The following is a 20,688-nucleotide window of genomic DNA, read 5'->3' as shown; positions in this document are numbered from 1 at the left end:
CCCAAACTCAAATTCGATCTTGGGGTTCAAGTAAATGATGGGAATCTTAAATGGTATTAAAGAGATAATCGGGCGAATCAGGCAGTTCAAGTGAGGCATTCCATCCTCTTCATCGCACAATGCCCATATTTGTTTCGGTTTGAAACATTCCTTTGATCTATCCTTATCGAAGTCATAAAATTTAGGATCAGATCGCTTATGGAGATGAACACAGGTCCAAGTTTGTTCGTCTGCAACTCGTCAGTGCCACCACCTTGATTTGCATCACCACAGATTGGTAGCTGGTCTCCCAAGTTTCCACCTTTGGTCTGAATCATTGCCTTCTCTTTTAATTTCTCTTGGATTTCTGATCTTACCTTGTCAATGAGTAGCTCTCGGGCATTAAATGCCAGTGTAAAGGAGCAATGTTTACTTGAAATCTCTCCTACATTGGAATGCTTGGCATTGTGCACAACTATTCCAACCCCATTAGCCATTCTCGCTTCTGAAATCAAATTTCTGGTCTTTTTTCTTCTTCATACGAACAAACCTGGACTTGCGTTCATCTCCATAACCGTTCTTGATCTTGACTTTCGTGACTTCGACAAGGGTAGATCAGAGGAATGCTTCAAAATGAAACAAATATGGGCAATGTACGATGAACAAGAAGGAATGCCTCGCTTGTATTGCCTGATTCGTTAGGTTATCTCTGTAAAACTGTTCAAGATTCGCATCACTTACTTGAACCCCAAAAGCGAATTTGAGTTTGGGTTGGCTTCAAACAACTTCTAGTGTTTGACTCGATTGGTGAAGAAGGCAATCGAATGAGCATGAGAAGAAAAGGGTTTTTGATCTATAGGTTTTCTACAGGGATGGGGGTGTTTCGATCATTAGGAAAAAAGATTGCAGACTTAATAGCCATATTAACATCCGGGCACGGTAGATAGAATCTTTTCATTTGAGGGGGGAGGGGAGAGAAATATTTACAAAAAGTGGGGGAACTTGATATTTAGCTATAGTTCAAGGGAGGGGAGTGATAATTCCTCACACTCGTTCGATTTCCTTCTTCATCGATCGAATAAAACACTATAAGCTATTTGAAGCCAACCTTAACTCAAATTTGCTCTTGGTGTTCAAGTAAGTGATGCCAATCTTGAATGGTTTTACAGAGATAACTTGGTGAATCAGGCAGTACTAGCAAGGCATTCCATCTTCTTCATCGTACATTGCCCATATTTGTTTCGGTTTGAAGCATTCCTCTTATTTGTCCATGTCGAAGTCTTGAAAGTCAGGATCTGGAACGCTTATGGAGATGAACACAGGTCCAAATTTGTTTGTCTGCAACTCATCAGTGCCATCACTTTGATTGGCATCACCACAAATTGGTAGTTGTTCTCCCAAGTTTCCACCTTTGGTCTGAATCGTTGTTTTCTCAGTTGTTGCTACAACAGACTTCATCTCTTTCAATTTCTCTTGGATTTATGATTTGACCTTATTGAAGTCATGTAAGTTAGGATTAAGAATGATTATTGAGATGAACCCAGGTCTAGGTTTATTCATCGGCAACTCATCATCGCCACCACCTTGATTGGCATTAGCGCACATTGGTAGTTGGTCTCTCAAGTTTCTACCTTTGGTTTGAATTGTTGTATTCTCAGTTGCTGCTACAACATGCTTTATCTCTTTCAATTTCTCTTGGATTTTTGATCTTCCCTTGTCAATGAGAAGCCCTCGGGCATCAAATGCCAATGCAGAGGAACAATGTTTACTTGGAACCTCTCCTGTGTTGGAAAGCTTATCATTGTGCACAACTATTCCAACCCCATTAGCCATTCTCATCTCTGAAGTCAAATTTCTAGTCCTTTTTTTTCTTCTTCTAACGCGTTCATCGAAGTATCTTCATCAGCCTTCCTTTTATTTTCAAGGCGACCACTTTTACTGGAGGGGTTAGGTTGAGTGGACATTTTGGAAGTACAATCCTTGTCCTTGGTTATTGCTGCCTTAACCTTCTCTCCATCTCTTTTGACATTGCAATCGTTGGGCTGATGAACACCACTAGTGGATGAGGATGAAGATGAAGATGAAGCACTTGGGACTTGTCCATGAACACCTACAAATCCAACAAGAAGATTGGTCTCACTATTGAATCCATGATTTTTATGGACCTTCTTCTCAAGCTGATTTTCATGAACCTTGATTTTAGGTGAAAATGACGAAGAACAGAAAGGGATAAAACCATTTTCTAGACGCTTCATTGTATCTATAGTCACATAGGTTCCCCCTACCCTAGTGTTTGATTCGATCGGTGAAGAAGGCAAACGAATGAGTGTGAGATGATAGAGATGAAAAGGGTTTTTGATCTATGAGTTTTCTAAAGGGATGGGGTATTTCGGTTATTATGGAAAAAATATTGTAGGCCTAACAACCAAATTGCACGTCTATGCATGATAGATAGAATCTTTTCATTTAGGGGGAGGGGAGTGAAATATTTGCAAACACGTGGGGGAACTTGTTATTTAGCTATAATTCAGGGGAGGGTAGGGGGAACCTTTGTTTCTGTAGATATAGGGAAGCATCCAGAAAATGGTTCTATCCCTTTCTGTTCTTTGTCATTTCTGCCTGAGAAGAAGGTCCATGAAAATCTCCTTGAGAAAAAGGTCCATAAAAATCATGGATTCAATAGTGAGACCAATTTTCCTGCTGGATTTGCAGGTGTTGATGGACAAGTCCCAATTGCTCCAACTTCATCTTCATCCTCATCCACTAGTGGTGTTCATCAGCCCAGCGAAAGCAATGTCAAAAGAGAAGGAGAGAAGGTTAAGGCAGTAGCAACCAAGGAACAAGATCGTACTTCCAAAATGTCCACTTAATGTAACCCCTCTAGCAAAAGAGTCGTCTCGAAAAGAAAAGGAAGGTTGATGAAGATACTTCCATGAACGTATTTGAAGAAGAAAAAAGGACCAAAAATTTGACTTTAGAGGCGAGAATGGCTAATAGGGTTGGAATAGTTGTGCATAATGCCAAGTTTTCCAATGCAGGAGAGGTTCCAAGTAAACATTGCTCCTTTGCACCAATATTTGATGCCTGCGAGTTGCTCATTGATAAGGCAAGATAAAAAATCCATGAGAAATTGAAAGAGATGAAGTTTGTTGTAGCAACAACTGAGAAGACAATGATTCAAACCAAAGGTGGAAACTTGGGAGACTAGCTACCAATGTGCTTTGATGCCAATCAAGGTGGTGGCACTGATGAGTTGCAGATGAACAAATCTAGCCCTGGGTTCATCTTCATCAGCGTTCCTAATCCTGAATTTTATGACTTTGATAAGGATAGATCACAAATCCAAGAGAAATTGAAAGAGATGAAGTCTGTTGTAGCAGCAACTGAGAAGACAACGACTCAGACCAAAGGTGGAAACTTGGGAGACCAGCTACCAATCTGCGATGATGCCAATCAAGTTGGTGGCACTGATGAGTTGTAGACGAACAAACCTGGGCCTGCAGTCATCTCCATAAGCGTTCCTGATCCTAACTTTCATGACTACGACAAGGACAGATCAGAGGAATGCTTCAAACCGAAACAAATATGGGCAATGTACGACGAAGAAGATGGAATGCCTCATATGTACTGCGTGATTCGTCAGGTTATCTCTATAAAACCATTCAAGATTGGCATAACTTACTTAAACCCCAAGGGAGAAATTGAGTTTGGGTTGGCTTCAAACAACTTCTAGTGTTTGATTTGATCAGTTAAGAAGGCAATCCAATGAATGTGAGATGAAAAGGGTTTTTGATCTATGGGTTTTCTAAAGGGATTGGGGTATTTCGTTCATTAGGAAAAAGATTGTAGACTTAACAGCCATATTAACATCTGGGACAATAGATAAAATCTTTTCATTTGGGGGGAGGGGAGTAAAATATTTACAAAAACGAGTGGGAACTTGATATTTAGCTATAGTTCAGGGGAGGAGTGATGATTCTTCTCACTCGTTTGATTTCCTTCTTCACCAATCGAATCGAACACTAGAAGCCGTTTGAAGCCAACCCAAACTCAAATTCGCTCTTGGGGTTCAAGTAAGTTATGAAAATTTAGAATCTTTTTACAGAGATAACTTGACGAATAAGGCAGTATAAGCGAGGCATTCCATCTTCTTCATTGTACATTCCCATATTTGTTTCAATTTGAAGCATTCCTCTGATCTGTCCTTGTCAAAGTCATGAAAGTTAGGATCAGGAAAGCTTATGGAGATGAACGCAGGCCCAGGTTTGCTCGTCTACAACTCATCAGTGCCACCACCTTGATTAGCACCACCACAGATTGGTAGCTGGTCTCCCAAGTTTCCACCCGTGGCCTGAATCGTTGTCTTCTCAGTTACTGCTACAACAAACTTCATCTATTTCAATTTCTCTTGGATTTGTGATCTATCCTTGTCGAAGTCATGAAAGTTAGGATCATAAACGCTTATGGAGATGAACCCAGGTCTATGTTTGTTCGTTTGCAGCTCATCAGTGCCACCATCTTGATTGGCATAAGCGCACATTGGTAGCTGGTCTCCTATGTTTCCACATTTGGTCTGAATCGTTGTCTTCTCAGTTGCTATTATATCATACTTCATCTCTTTCAGTTTCTCTTGGATTTCTAATCTTGCCTTGTCAATGAGCAGCTCTTGGGCATCAAATGCTGGTGCAAAGTAGCAATGTTTATTTGGAACCTCTCCTGCTTTGGAAAGCTTGGTGTTGTGCACAATTATTCCAACCCCATTAGCCATTCTCGCCTCTAAAGTCAAATTTCTAGTCTTTTTTTCTTCTTCAAACACGTTCATGGAAGTATCTTCATCAGCCTTCCTTTTCTTTTCAAGACGACCAGTTTTACTAGAAGGTTTAGGTTGAGTGGACATTTTGGAAGTGCGAACCTTGTCCTTGGTTGTTGCTACCTTAACCTTCTCTCCATCTCTTTTGACATTGATGTCGCTGGGCTTATGAACACCACTAGTGGATGAGGATGAAGATGAAGATGGAGCAATTGGGACTTATCCATGAAGACTTGCAAATCCAGCAGGAAAATTGGTCTCACTATTGAATCCATGATTTTTATGGACTTTCTTTTCAAGCTGATTTTCATGTACCTCCTCAGGAGGAAATGACGAAGAATAGAAAGGGATGGAACCATTTTTCTGGACGCTTCCCTGTATCTACAGCCACAAAGGTTCCCCCTACCCTAGTGTTTGATTCGATCGGTGAAGAAGGCAATCGAATGAGTGTGAGATGAAAGAGATGAAAAGGGTTTTTGATCTATGGGTTTTCTAAAGAAATGGGGGTATTTCAGTCATTAGGAAAAAAGATTGTAGACTTAACAGCCAAATTAAATGTCTTTAGGCATAGTAGATAGATTCTTTTCATTTGAGGGGAGGGGAGTGAAGTATTTGCAAAAACGTGGGGCAACTTGATATTTAGCTATAGTTCAAGGGAAGGGAATGATAATTCCTCTATTTTGAGATAGTCCTGAAACCAGAAACTTATTTTTTAAATAATGGAAAACTTTATCTTATGTTGATTGTGGCTATCTTCATTGGATGGCAATCACAGATATAGTTTAAAAAATTGGATCGGATTGGTCAAGATTGCTTGGATTGGATTGGTATGAGCCTTCTCCCTGATCCTGATCGATTCAATATCAATTCACTGGTAAGGTATTAGGATAAAATGGTTAAAAACAAATATTAGTTTTCTGAGAAAAAGGGGTAAATCCGTCCAATCCAATCCAATCCTGATCAATACCGGTCGGAATTTTAAAACCTTGGTTACAGATGAAGTGCATTTCCTTGGTTGAAAGAATCATTCATTTCATTAGTTTACCATAGTTTAGTAATTAGTAATAAAATTCAAGTAATTTAGTTGAAAAGTTAAATAAAATCCACTCACAATATTTCTTAAGATTTTGAGTTGATTAGAGAATCATAGTTGATAACGATGAGGAAATTTTCTATTTTTACTTTTGTTTGAATTTCATTTCTTTCATTTTACCTTTTCTCTTTTAAATCTAAGGGTGGAATCACTTCACCTTACAGCCCTAGGGATAAGGTATCCATAGGACCCAACATAATAAAAGGGCAATAGAAAGGTCTGTGGTCGTGTGAGCCAATGGGAGGGCAGGGTGGTCTTTTCATGTCCCATTGTATTTGGCATAGGGAACATAACTAGGGACCATTCCTTTTTCTATAAAGAATCTTAGGAAAAAAGAACCTTGAAATGCAGCATGGTTCCTGAACCAAATAGACGGGCGTGAAATGATAACCCCACTTCTTATGAAAAGACAATCCTACCCTTATTAATGCTTTTGTACACATTTTGTATATCCACGTGCCAACATAGGGGCTGCATTGCCTTTCAAACTTGTACTTCTTAGTTGTCAGGGGGTTATTTGAAATTCTTCATTATTGTACTTCTTAGTTGTCATTAGGATAATTGTTCTAACTTGTAATTATAAATAAACATAATGTCAAAACGGTTAACATTAATCTAGTTTAGCTATACAGAGTTGTTCCTTTCTTGTTACATTGATAATTACCTATTGCTATTTTGTCATAGAAAGCTTTAGAATGTGTTTGGTTACATACTTAGTAGGAGTTTTATTTCGGATTTGGCAATGAATCCATAGAAAGTGTTTCTATTGAATCGTACTTATTTTTAAGAATTTCCGGAAAACTGTTTGGTTACCCATCCCAATTTTTGTGATTCTTTTGAATCACCACTTAACGTGGGCTATTTATATGAGAGCTATGATTGTGTCAAATATGAGTTTTGTTATTTACCTTATTTCTCAGCTAAATCACATTTAGCTTTACAAGGTGTTTAAAATGACTTAGTATTACTAAGTAAAACCAACTCAAAACACAACCAAACAATTTAAAAAAAAGAGAATCACGTTTAACTAGAAAGACTTTGTAACGAATTATGTAAACAAACACATCCTTATCACATGTGATTACGAGTGTCTTCCTTTGACGACAGCCACTGATGAGTTGCACTTCCTTGGATATAAGAATTATGCATTTTAGTAGCCTTACCATAGTTAAGTAATCCAGTTTATGTAATTTAGGAAAGCAAAATAAAAATCAATTCACTTACTATTTTTAGATTTTGAGGCCATTAAAAAAAATTGCAATTGATAGTTCAACCAGATGGTCTTTTTGTTGTGTTTTTTTTTTTACTCTTCTTTTATTTATTTATTTATTTATTGCTAATGACGGGTATCCAGGCCTTCAGCCTGACTAGTCCCGCAAGCCCATACTGACCCCACAACTGCATGAACCGGGTTATACTGGGATTGAATGAGAACCATTCAACTTTCACTAAAAGTAGTGAAGAACACTAAATACCCCCGTGTGAGTGGCCCAAGGTGTGCCTAGTAGGAGTCTGAACTTAAGGCGTCCAAGTTTTTCTTTTCTTCAATCATGCATTTGATTAGATTATCATTATGCGGAAAGCTCACTTGTCCCTCTATTCTATGTCAGAGCCATTCTTGGGCTGGTCATCCTACCTAATCGTTTCGGTTTACCATGATCTTTGGCTTTTTGGCTTCCTTGCCTGCTTTCTCCTAGCCCTCCCAATCAGTCGTGATCCATAGATACGAAAAATCTCATGCAAGAGACTCCTTTAATTTTGTATATCAATTAGACTCCTTTAGGATAAGATCACTTCTCTATCCCCCTTGCATGACATCTGGTCATTGAGGCCTATAAAGTTAGTGGTATAAAAAACATATCTAAAATGAATGGATCAAAATGCCATCAATTGTAATGCTTGAAAAACCAAACTATGAGATGAGTAGGTTGTTTCCATTTATTAGAGGCGACCAAAGAAAGTAACATAAACTTCTCCTCATTCCTTTTTTTATGAGAGGAACTACCTCTACAAACAGCGGATTACAACATTGCTTTTGATAAGGAATTTTTTTTTCCCTAAATAAAATAGTTAAAGGCAAGTAGTGGGTTCAACTATACATATGGATGAGGAAAAGGCGGAAAGTTGCAGACTTTCATGTTAGCTTAGTAAGCTAAACAAATAAGAAGAGCATTATATAGTCTATTTAGTCTATTTTTTGGTCAAATAGTCTATTAAGTCTTTCTTTTACTTTTCTTATAGTATATAGTATGTATGTACAACGTAGCTAATAAAGATATAGATACAAAAGGAGAGCATGTTTGGTTGTCGGAATTTCATATATCGGACAATGTAAATATTCAATTCAAAAGTTCGAACTGTTAAGTAAGAGCAACGTAAATGTATACATCATCATTCTCACATGTGCTAACACTTCATATGGCACCAAAAGAGAAAGAAGTGCCGGGAATCATGTTGCAAGTCCTAGAAGTCGAATATTCAACCTCCCTGCTGTAATACTGCGTGAGTTATTAGGTTAATTTTAGTTTCAACTATTATAGGAAAAATTCATAATCAATTTGGTTTAGTTTTAAAACTATAAATTGATAACAAACTGATTACCCAATAACAAATCTATTACCAAACTGATTAACCAGCATCAATTCAATTTTCAAAAACTAAAACCGACTAATAATTGGTTCAATTTCAATTTTTGTTTATTACATCAAGAACTTATTAGAAACGAAGCCAACAAATCACATTTAATCAAACCAACTTGTTATGGGCTTGTTATGTCTTGCACTACTTTTTATCTTGTAGTGGGCTATTTTACAGCTCATAATTGTGAGATATTCTCTCTCTCTCTCTCTCTCTCTCTCTCTCTAACAAGGTAGAATGTCGATGTTCAAAGCACATTACTCTCAGTTCAAATATTTCAAGATTCAACCCTACACGGAAATTAATCAACTGTGAATAAAACAAAGCACAAGTGTTACAGTCACTAGGCCATATTAGAGAAATGATCATCAAGTAGGGTACCTCTTTTGACAAGAAAATTCTCCACCCCAAAAAAAGCAAGAGATGAGTAGCATAGTCCAGAGAACTTTTTCGATTTCATTATTTACTTAACATATGAAATTGAAGATAATGACATGTTTTTCCATATTAGATTTATACTTATATGTTTAAATCTAAGTTCAAATCACATTTCTTCTAATAAAAGAAAAGTATTATTCGAGAGACTCCTTTAATTGTGTATATCTATTAGACCCATTTAGGATGAAATCATTTCTCTTTCTATCTTGCCATGAGGGCAGACCTTAGCGCAACATTATGGTTGTTCCATTGCGACCTAATTGTTGTGGATTCAACTCGAAAAACAGTCTTTTCACAAAATAGGGGTAAGACTATATACATACGATCCTCCCTAGACACTCAATGACAAGAACTCCTCCACTGCATATGCCTTTTGGGTATGACATCTAGTCATTTTGGCAGATAAAGTTAATTTTTTTTTTTTCTCTCCTCATAATATAGTTAAGGCAAGTTGTGGGTTCATCTCTACTTGTGGATGCGGAAAAGATGGAAAGTTGTAGACTTTCATGTTAGCATAGCAACCTAAAGAAATAATATAAGCCATTTCCTTTGCTTTAATTTGTTTATAGTATGGGAGAAAGAACACCACCCTACTTAGTGCAGGTGCCACTAGGAGAGGATGTCGGAACATCCTCAGCTGAGTTCAGCAATCTTCTCACATCTTGCTGTGTCTGAATCTTTCTTGTGCCAACAGGGTAGCACTTTAATTTATATCCCTTATAATGTATAGTATATATGATACAAATACTTCATGTGGCATCGAAGTGGAAAAAATGTTGTGAAACCTCGTTGCACTTCTAAGGAGTTGAACACTTAATTTACCCACTCGATAGCATGGGTAAGTAACCCAACAACAAACCTATTACCAAAACTGATTGACAGGCACTGATTCAGTTTCAAAAACAAAATCCAATTAATAATTGGTTCAGTTCGATTTTGGTTCATTACAACAGGAACAAATTAGAAACGAAGCCAATAAACCAAAATCTAGCCAACTTGACTGTCATGTCTCACACTACTTCTATCTATCATGTATTGGGTTATTTTACCGCTCCTAATTATGAGGATTCCCTCTCTCTCTCTCTCTCTCTCTCTCTCTCTCTCTCTCTCTTCAAAAGAACATTATGCTCATGCAAATGTTTCAAGATTTGACCCTACACGCAAATTGATCACTTGTGAATAAAACAAAGCACAAGTGTTACAATCACATGGCCATATTAGGCTCTATAAAAATATAAATTGATGGACTCAGATCCCAATATATTTGCATATCATACATGCATTTATTATTATCTTATTATGTTTAATACTGTCTTCACACTTGGTTTTGCCAACCTTCCAGTATCCTAAGAATAATTTTCATTTCTCTATTAAGTCTTATCTGCGGCCCCTATTAATTGTGTAATTGGTTAATTCCTTCCATCATGTGGTGGTCCCTTATATTATGGGGTCCTAAACTGGTGATGAAGTTAGCAACTTAGCATGCACATTTCTTCATAGTTTGGGTGTAGTTAAAATTTGGGAGAGAAAAAATATCCTCTTTCTCTCTCTAAAATTATGAAGAACTACTATTAGATCAACAGAGAAATGGTCATCAACAAGTAGAATGCCTCCACTCTACGATTGATGGAACCTTGTATTTTATTTATCATGTATTTCACGTGTGCCAATCAATAAATTATCATTTACCAAAAAAGAAAAAAGTAGGATGCCAAATTTTCCACTCCAGCCAAAAGAAAGTAAAAGATGCATTGATCTAGGACACTTGGTACTCCATGCCCGTTTGAGGGGAACCTCTCATGCCACAACAATGGTGGCACAGTGAATGATATTATCATCTAAATGGGACCCATATATGGCAAAGAAAGTGAAAAAAATAATTAAAAAACTCACGTGAGAGTGCCGTGTAGGTTATTAGCTACTTGGATAGCTTTTCCCTTAGTCCTATGAGTTATTTTTACCCTAAAAAGATATATTTTTTAACACAAGAAACAATTGACATGAAGCAAAAGAAGACAAAAGACATCCAGATTCAAGCAGTAAGATCCTTATCTTCCAAAGACAAAAAAGATCCACAAAAAACTGTCTTGTTTTTCATTTGAGAGATGCATAGTGCATATGTTGTGATTTTTGGGAAATGGCTCTCTGAGCAAGCAACATAAAGGAGTACAGTAATGAGGTGCGACAAAACTTTAGTGAACATAGGAGAGCAATGCAATCGTTTTGTGTGAGAAGGAAAGGTACTGGCATGCTACCCAACAGTTCGGAGAATCTTTTCCATTTCATTATTTACTTAACAGTGTCACATGAAATTGAAGATAATGACATGTTTTGCAATATGAGATTTATAATTCATGTTTAAATCCCATTTCTCCTTTAAAACAAATAAAGGAATAAGGGTTTTTTTTTTTCTTTGGGGGGTGGGGGTTTGGGTGGGAGGGGGGAGGAAGGAATAACAATGTTCAAAAATGAATTTCATGAACACAAACAAAAAATTAAGAAAGTAAAATCACTTGGAAAGTCATGAAAAAGTCAGGATAACTTAAGACATTAAACAACATCTCTCTCTTAACCCTTTTGATCATATGAAAGGCATGAATGAAGATTGTTTCACGCTGCTGTTGAATGAGGACAATATAAAAAAGAGCCAAAGAAGACAAAGGAAAAGATAGATGTGAAAGTAAAGCTACAAAGCAAAATACTTCAAATCCATATGGGTCCTATGTATAAGAAGGTACAACTTTGAGACATTGGCTTCTTTTCAATCTGATAAGACTCAAAGAGATTGATACAACATGCCAACCTAACTATGATAATTGAGACTCAAAGAGAACCAGAGAAGTTCAGGACCCATTAATGTCTCATGTGGTCCTTGTTAAGAGATAAATGAGACCAAAACTCATTAATTTCATCACAAATGCCCCCCCCCTCCTTTTAGTTTTCAAAAGTTTCCATTTGAGGAATCAAAATTCAAAAACACTAAAGGGATCTTGGTGGAGTTTCCAAAGTTATCTAAACCCTCTTTAGACAATGAAAGTGGGTCATTGGATAAGTGTACTAAGTGCTATATCTGCTATCATATTGCATTTAAATATGGATAGTCACATTGAAATTGAAATGGCCCATGAGATGTTTTCTCCAATTGTGTTATGGGGGTAGAAAATTAGTTGGAAGAGAGAAAAAATGTCTTGGATGATATGGTGACATCAAATTAATAATAAATAATGCATAATGAGATGGGATCTATCCAATTGTGGCATGATCCTCAGAACCTAACACAAGTTGCCAAGTTGATGGGCCCTATCTCAAATGTAATGGGTCATGTTTAGTCAATTTATAGGTAACAAGTACGTAAAAATTAAGGAATAACATCCCCCTTGGTTGTTTGGGAAAGATTAACTTTGTGGAATCTTGCTTATTAAAGAAATAAAAAAAGGAGGAAAGAAAATCTCATAGGAATCTTCAAAAGGACAAGTTATTTGATATTTCCACTCCTTTTTAATTAGTATAGTGGAAGATTCTGATGGGAGAACTAAATGTACAGTAAAAATATAGTATAATGAAATATTTGACAGAAAACAATTGTGTGATGAGTGGAAGTTTCAATATAATAATAACAAAATGTTAAAGCTCCAGATATGAAAATAAACTTAGAGAGGAATCTTCATGTTTGCTATCTAGGATGTTTTAATTATAGAGGATGTTCACATGTTTCTTATTTTTATATTATTTTTAGAATTCTTAGTCGGCATGCTAATTGGAGGTTGGGATTTGGGATTGTTTTTAATTGTTCACAAACTTTATAGATTTTTTCTTCTTCAATGTTAGCCTTTAAATCATATGGCAAATTTAAGACCAGATGCATATAAGTAAAAGTAAATATTTAAAAAAATAAAGATTAATATCTACATCCTAAAAAAATATATTTTTCAAATAATCAGACAATTAAACGCGAAAAAAATACATAGTAATCTATATGATTTGAGATGAACTACAAATATTAATATATGCTATTGAGCTACATTATAGGCATAGACAAGTATTGAAAACCATTGTGGTCTATGATTTCCCACTTATGAAGAGATTTTTTTTTTTTCAAAAAATTAATAGAAATAATAATTTGTTATTAAAAAAATAGAATTTTTTTTTCTTGAAAGGTAGGGGGTGGGTGTGGGGCCGGTTGTTGGGTTTTCCAGCAACCAAAATATTGAGGAAACAAAGCATTGTTGATGTCAAAACACACGTATCAGGAGAGTGATGATGATTAAGACTGAAGTGGGTCCTTCCAAATATCCACCCATCCATACTTCTCCCCCCCCCCCCCTTCCTTTTTCTTGCTTAAATGCATTGCTCTTACCTCTCTACTTAAATATATATAAACTATGATGAAATATAACTCTAATTAATTGCTATATTAAAGTCCAAAGATGACTCTCTTTCGCATGGTCATACCCACAGAAACACACACACACACTCTCTCTCTCTCTCTCTCTCTCTCTATAGAAGCTTGAGGTCGCAGTCACAGGCTCACAGCCATAAGAGGCAGTCCTTTTCCTAGAAAAAGGTAAACAAAGACGGCACCCAACCTATCTCCCTGTCGTCCATTTTCATGTTGTTTTGTTTTTAATATCCCCCTTTCCTTTTCCTTCCCCTTTTCACTACTTTCAAACCCTTTCTTAATTTCTTTCAATATCTCAATCTAATCTTCCTTCCTTCCTTCCTTCGTTCTTTCTTTCTTTGTTTGTTGTTTCACATGCATTGCTCTGCAGCCTCTGCCCCTCTCTCTTTTTCTACCACTTCCAACCATCCTCCATTTCTTATTAAGATTAACCAGTGCAACTGCAGTGAGGGATCAATCCTCCCAAAAAAAAAAAAAAAATCTCCTTTCTCCCAGTAGTCTGGCTTGTAGGGCACCATCATATATATATAATTTTAGAAGAGTAGTACCTCTCCCCTAACTACCCTTTACTCCATCTAGTACTTTCTCTCCAGTCTCCACACAGTCTTACAGTCCCTCACCTCTAGGAGCTGAAGGTTAAGGGCTAAGGGTCCCAATGGGTCCTCACCCAAAACACTCATCCAAGTAATTGTGGAGCATATTGTTTTGTTCCAACAATACCAAGAACAAACCCTACAAAAGGGACATTAGTCTACTCAGTTTGTCCTTGATGTATATATTTCTAATCATTGTTGGAGTTTCACGCGAAAGTAATTATCCCCACATCAGATGTGAGTAGCCCGATGTGAAGACTTATAAAAACTATTGACATGTATATGTTATTTAGGATTGTCGATATGACTATATCATCATGATTGTTGATATGACTATATCATCATCTGTGTCACTTCTTAATCCAAAAAACCATATTCCTAAATTTGATTACATTAAAGGAACAAGAATTGCTTAACATTAACCCTAGCAAACATAAAATGGATTAAATACAATTTGTAGTTTTCAACACCTCCAACCACCAATAGACAGACAAGAGAGAGAAAGAAAGAGGAGAAGAAGGAGAAGCAGGGAAGAGACTATATATGTGAAGTAGAGAGAAGTAGGCATAGTCCTGCTCAGGCTCAACCGCTGCCAGAGTGATTTTGGTTCACCCGGTCCGAATCATTGCCCAAGAAAGAATTAAAATAGCACTACTAATTCGTTTTATACTTTTATTCATAGTATTCAACCATCAAACCCGGTCTGACTCCAGACAGCATCACGAACCCGGCTCATATCCCTGCCCTTAAGGGTTCGACCGACTCCTTCCAGAACGGAAGTGGCGGTCATCTTTCGGGTCCTGGCATACTCCCGAGCCAGGTACTCGTGTGGCGGAACCCTCTCTGAGTCACCATCGTCCAACCCGTAATCCGAGTCATGCATCGATTCTACTGAGTTAACCCGGAGAATCTTGGGCCATTCCGGCACGTTCACCGGCGCTGACGTAGCCATGTGGTGTCCAGTGCCACTGTGCGATGCCAAGCCATCCTGTCCTCCTCCTCCTCGGGATTGATGCACGATCCTCCTCGATGTCTGTGCCCTGCCGGAATCGTCGACGAAGGCCATCGAAAGCCCACCCACCGCCGCGCGCTCCTCCCTTCTACCACGGCCACTACCACTCCACCGCCGATTACGGCTCCACCCGTTGGCGGTGGTGGCTATGGGTGGTGATGGGTGCCTGTGGCTGTGATCATCTCGATGATCAGCCAAGTCCATGTTTTCCATGTCATCCACCATCGACCACACATCCTCTTCCACTAGCTCCGATACATCCGTGCCGTTACCGTTTTCATGGCCTCCACCACCGTAACCAAACGTCTCCAGTAAACGTTCCTGACGACTACTCGACCCGACTTTCCGGCCCTTTGCCATTAAAGAATCACCCCACCTGGCTTGGCTTGGTAACTTCTGTTATATCATTTTCAGGTTTCCCGGCAACCGGAGTTGGAATTTACCGACGACCCTCGCCGGAATTCTAGCCTATTACCTCTAAGGAACTAACCTTAGAGGCTTAAAAGCCTATGAAGCTGAACTCGGGAACCCAGGTGGATATATATATAGTATTTCACCAATTCATATCCTCCTCTGTTCTACATTTCATTTGGATTCCGGTTTCATTTACGTTGCATTTCATCAGAGATCCCCAACTCATCATTTCTCCAATCAAATTGGAGAGAGAGAGAGAGAGAGGAAATGAGTAGTAATTCTCATTTCCTACCACGTTGGACACTCATTCTTGAATGATGAATGATGCTAAAGTGGGGCCCTGTGAACCCACTCCATCCAATCAGAGAATAGAATCCACGTGGGTACTTGAGGATTTGTATCCCAAAGAGTCAAAAACTCCTTGGACCATGATTGAAACTGAGAATTGGAGACATCGGAAAAGGGTTGTGAGAACAAGTGGCACTAGTTGGTACCCTTGTTCCTTTATATAGATTGGTAGTGAAAATTGCTTGACAAGTTTGGGAAGTGGACAATTTTATGAAATTAAGGACAACATTTATTCTTGTTGATTCTGATTCTATGTGGATTCTAAATTCGAATCAATTGGAATTAGAAAGAAACAGTAAAGATTTTTTACTCATTTAAAAGTAAAGACAATAAAAAAATTAAAAATTAAAAATAAAAAATAAAAATAAAAATAGAAAATTTCAAAAAAGGTTGTAAAAATCAATTAGAATCGAGACCAGGTTGTAAGAATCAGACATACATGGCAACGGAAAATACTCAAAGTGGAACACCTACCTCATATCCTAAAATTGTCTCTCTAGTCATTATTGTCCAACTCCAATGAATGCCGATGACATTTTCTTAGTCACCTTCAATGACAAAGATGTAATTATCTAGTTTTCAGAACTCTCTCCCTATGGATTGGGATCTTCTCCTGAGCGATGATTACCCAGGTCTTGCCTATAGTTACATGGGCAATTGACAATTGTTTAAGCGGTAATTCAACGAGTCTCAACACGATGCCTTTGTTCTGATCGATTGAAGTACAATCGTTGGATCACCGTTTAGACATGTGTCAATCGCTCAAATAGCTATGAACTGACATGGGGGATCACCGCTGAGGAGAGGAACCGGATCCCTCCCCCTTTCTCCTTAAAACTCTCTTGATAACTACAACACATCATGGTAATTACCTTTTTGAATTTGAATTTGGTTTTCTTACCAAAAAAAAGAATTTGAATTTGGTTTTTGGTTGACATAACCATGTAACAACCTTATCTTTATGCTAATATGGCAATTTGGGCCACATCAACCAACACACATATTCTTGATTGTAATTTACTTCAAACCACGGTTGGACCACAATCCATTCTTTAAAGTTTATGCTTATATCTCCCTTACCTAACTCAACCTTCGACTCAATACACATGTATCCCTCTGTCCCACCAACATCAATTATTCTCAACTGGTGACACGTGGATAAACAATGATCTGACCCTTGCATGGTATATTAAAAATATAGAATAAATAAATAAATAATAATGGAGTATTGCTTATTGGGGTTTTATTATACTAATAAAGCTTGTACAAGAGAAGACTCAGGGGAATGATTAAATCTTATTTTTTAATAAAAAATAAAAAAGCTAGTGTTCATGGGCACATTGGACGGTAGAGAAGGGGGAAGAGGTGGGGCCCATTTAGGGGGGAGGTGGGGGCTTGTCGCTTCATGGATCAAAACAACAAAAGAAGGGGTTTTCATCATTTCATGATGGGAAATCGCTATCAGGGAGACCCTATAAGGAGGAAGCGGGCAAAGGACAGATGGGTTCTACCCCAAAACTATGAAATGGGTATTGGGTTTTATAGTTTTTTTGGGTAGTTGATGACACAAGCCCATATTTTGGTGACTAGTGAAATACAGAATTAGTAGTAAGTGGTGGTGGTGTATTATTGAGATTTATAATTTATTAACCCAATTTCACTCACTTGGAACAACATATGTCAGGCCAGTTTGTGGAGCCCAACTAGATTGTAACCCCGACTAGTACTGGACTTGAATTTGGGCCCAGTCCAGACGAGGGTCAGCACTCACCGTGCCAGATGTGGACCCCACCCTTGATTCAGACCGCTCTTGGCAACTTATGATTGCAGTCAAATAGAAACAGAAGGTTGAAGAAATAATTCCCACTAAACTGTTAAAACGTGTCAACTACCACGTTATAGCCTTTATATGTACATATGAGGTAGCTAGACCTTTTTTTCGGTAACAAGGTAGCTAGACTTTCTTTCAAGTTATATGGTGCGTTGTCGCTATATGGATTGGAATTGAAGAGTGGGTTACAATTCATCAATCGCAGCCTGGCAGGTAGAAAGTGAAAAAATGTCACGAAAAGAGAGAGAGTGAATAACAAGAATTGCTAATGTAACATACGTTATTAGCTCAGAGATCTTTCTTATAGGGTGACAAGAATGCTAATTAATCCAGTCCCTTATACCCTTTTATAGGGTCCTGTGAAAAGTGAGTGATTATTCTTTGCAGTGAATGCGACAATGAGGTGAGCATCGAATGGTTGAGAGTATCTGAGCACATGCCCCGAGGTCCTCTTAACCATCCGATGCTCACCACACTCACTGTAGAGAATGTTTTTGCATGAAAAACCCCCTTACTCTCATGTGTACTCTCTGATGGATACCCATTTGCACTTCATCATTGGAGGATATAGGGAACACAACCAATTAATGTTCTTCATACATTTTTCTTAATAGGGCTATGGATTCCTACCTAGTCACTTGATCACTATGTCAACATGGGGACCACCAGGAGAGGTGCAGATGCATCCAGCTAGGGGGTAGAGTGGCATTGTCACACCCCGTTCACCCTGAACCGGAGCGATGACCGAGTTAACACCGGTTAACCCAAACCTGCCAGGATCATTAGATACTGTATTCCACCACAGCATACACACACTAACATCAATTCATCAGATCAGCGGAAGACTAAGTTTTACCTGTAAATAATTCCCATATACTTGATACCCAAATGGTAATACAATAATTATATACATTTGGGCCCGAAGGCATGATATATACACGAAAGAATAAAGTTCAAATATCAAGTATATACAAGAATTCATCAAAGTCATCAGAGTACACAGCTCGGCTCGGTATCAAGGCTGGAGCTCAGCACGGCCTCCAAGGTTGAGCTCAGCTCGGCCTCAGAACTGCTGTCCCGCAGCACAGCTCTCACATGCGCAGTCTACGCCGTGCTCAAACTCCTCAGGGGTCCACCAGTCCTCTTCAGGAAACTCGACTGTAGGACCCACCCCATGCTCCTCAGATGCATGATCTGCAAAAACATCTAAAAAGGGGCGCACACGTGGAATGAGCTCACTAGCTCAGCAAGTAGAGAGGTGGACCACACACAACAGTCCACATATCACAACACATCATATGCACTACATGTCATGCAATTCATTTTAATCACATACACCTAATCAACATTACTAAGTCTTTGGTTTTAGTGCTACTACAACCACAGTGCGCGTATACTCCGGGTACGAGCCGCGAACTCCCTCCCGCGATACGCCCATAGCGCTGTTGGAGAAGGCCCACCGTGAGTACTCGGAAAAGTAAAGACAATGCCGTCCACCGGCTCTCAACAGAATGTAAATAAATGAAATGACAGTGCTGACTCCAGCAATTTAAAAGCAGTACGATTGGCCCTCTTGAAATACCACCGGGGTTGCCGACTGTCCTACATGACTCGCCGGGCGTAATGCCTAACCGTCACAGTGTCCGACAACCGCGACCCCTGCTTCCCCCCAAATGGCAACCCAACACCTTAACCCCTGTTGGGAAGGGTCGTAGAACGGGATGGTGAAAATCCTAATACCGCATGCTCCTATATGTAGTACGACTGCATAGTACCACCGTGTCCCATACCACGGGCCACCAATGCATTCGTTTCCAAGCCGACCACGGCATCTAGTCTACCAATGCATTATGCATCATGATGTCCACATTCAACATATAACAGCTCATTCAATTTGCATTTGAAAAGTAAACATAGCATAAATGCACATCAATGTGTGAAATGACTATTCTATATAGCATATTCATGATGACATGACTAGATTAGATATGGTTATATGAATGCCAAACAAATGCCTTGAAACAAGGCCAAACGTCCTCTCTCCACTTACTTGTAGAGTACAAGGAGTCCCGCTCGGTACGGGTGAGATCCGGAGCGAATCGGGTAGGATTTGGTGAACCTAACATAATTGAGAGGGGTTAGTACTTCACCATTTTAGAATCAAAATTAATGAAATCCGATGTCAAAATCGTGTTTAGAAAGTCGAAAGAAGGTCACCCGTCCGATTTGGGCTCGATCGGACCTACGGATCACCTTCGGGGCCACTCAGGTGGGTCAGACAGGTGGGCTGTCTACCCACCGGTCCTACCCGCCGGTTTGGACCGGCGGGTATGGACCCGCCGGTAGGACCCGCCAGTCCTACCCGCCGGTTTGGCCAGGGACCCCCCGCCCTCTCAGGTGGGTGCTCTCAGGCGGGTAGGGACCCGCCGGTTGTACCCGTCGGTTTTGGCGGAAAAACCCCAGTTTCTTCTCAACTTCCTCCATTCCTTGGGGACCCAAATAGGGCTTTTCTCAACCCATTCTTCACACCTTTAAAGTCCTATAGGATGGTTCTAGCTTAGATCTAAGTTAGATTCAAGTGAGGGGAACCATCTTACCTTCTTTGCCCAAGAATGACTTCAAACCTTCCAAATCACTTCCAACTCACAATGCTCCTTCTACCTTGTCAATATCTCTTCAAATCCTTCAAGATCAACACATAAATCATCTATTAAACCTTAGATTCATCATTTCAAAGGGTATTTACAAGATCTCAAGAAATCACACTCGAATCGAGGGTTTAAAGCTCGGGTATGGTGAACGTTCATAAAACCCAACTTTTCTTACCTCCAACTGTAGATCTAGAGTTGAAGATTACTCTCCCGGCACCGGAGTGGCAAGATCTAGCTTCGGCGCCACGGAAATCCTTCCTTTCTTCCTCTTCCTTCCTTCTTCCCTTTTCTTTTCTCTCTCCTCTTTACTTTTCTCACCAAACGTACGAGGGTAATAAATGGAAAGAAAAGAAATCATAAAGTCTTATATACTATTCCTAATTAAGTGAATAGTGTCGGATGGGTCACACAGGTGGGTGGGTGTACCCACCTGTCATACCCACCCGAGAGTCAAAACTTGGGATTTTGACCGGGCTCGGACCT

General features: G+C 38.9%; 1 protein-coding gene across 1 annotated transcript; it reads right to left on the bottom strand.

Moving 5' to 3' along the window:
* Positions 1 to 14,306: 14,306 nt before the first annotated feature.
* LOC122066071 lies at positions 14,307 to 15,485 on the bottom strand. The gene has a single exon (XM_042629897.1). The coding sequence runs from the start codon at positions 15,319 to 15,321 to the stop codon at positions 14,635 to 14,637; it is 687 nt and encodes a 228-aa protein (XP_042485831.1). The 5' UTR covers positions 15,322 to 15,485; the 3' UTR covers positions 14,307 to 14,634.
* Positions 15,486 to 20,688: the final 5,203 nt, after the last annotated feature.

The sequence above is a fragment of the Macadamia integrifolia genome, unplaced genomic scaffold, assembly GCF_013358625.1.
Source record: "Macadamia integrifolia cultivar HAES 741 unplaced genomic scaffold, SCU_Mint_v3 scaffold2215, whole genome shotgun sequence".
NCBI classification, from domain to species: Eukaryota; Viridiplantae; Streptophyta; class Magnoliopsida; order Proteales; family Proteaceae; genus Macadamia; species Macadamia integrifolia.
This window is presented reverse-complemented; position numbering and strand designations above follow the sequence as displayed.

Excerpts from the sequence above, each read along its gene's own strand:
- LOC122066071 (XM_042629897.1), bottom strand. The coding sequence starts at position 15,321 with ATGGCAAAGGGCCGGAAAGTCGGGTCGAGTAGTCGTCAGGAACGTTTA.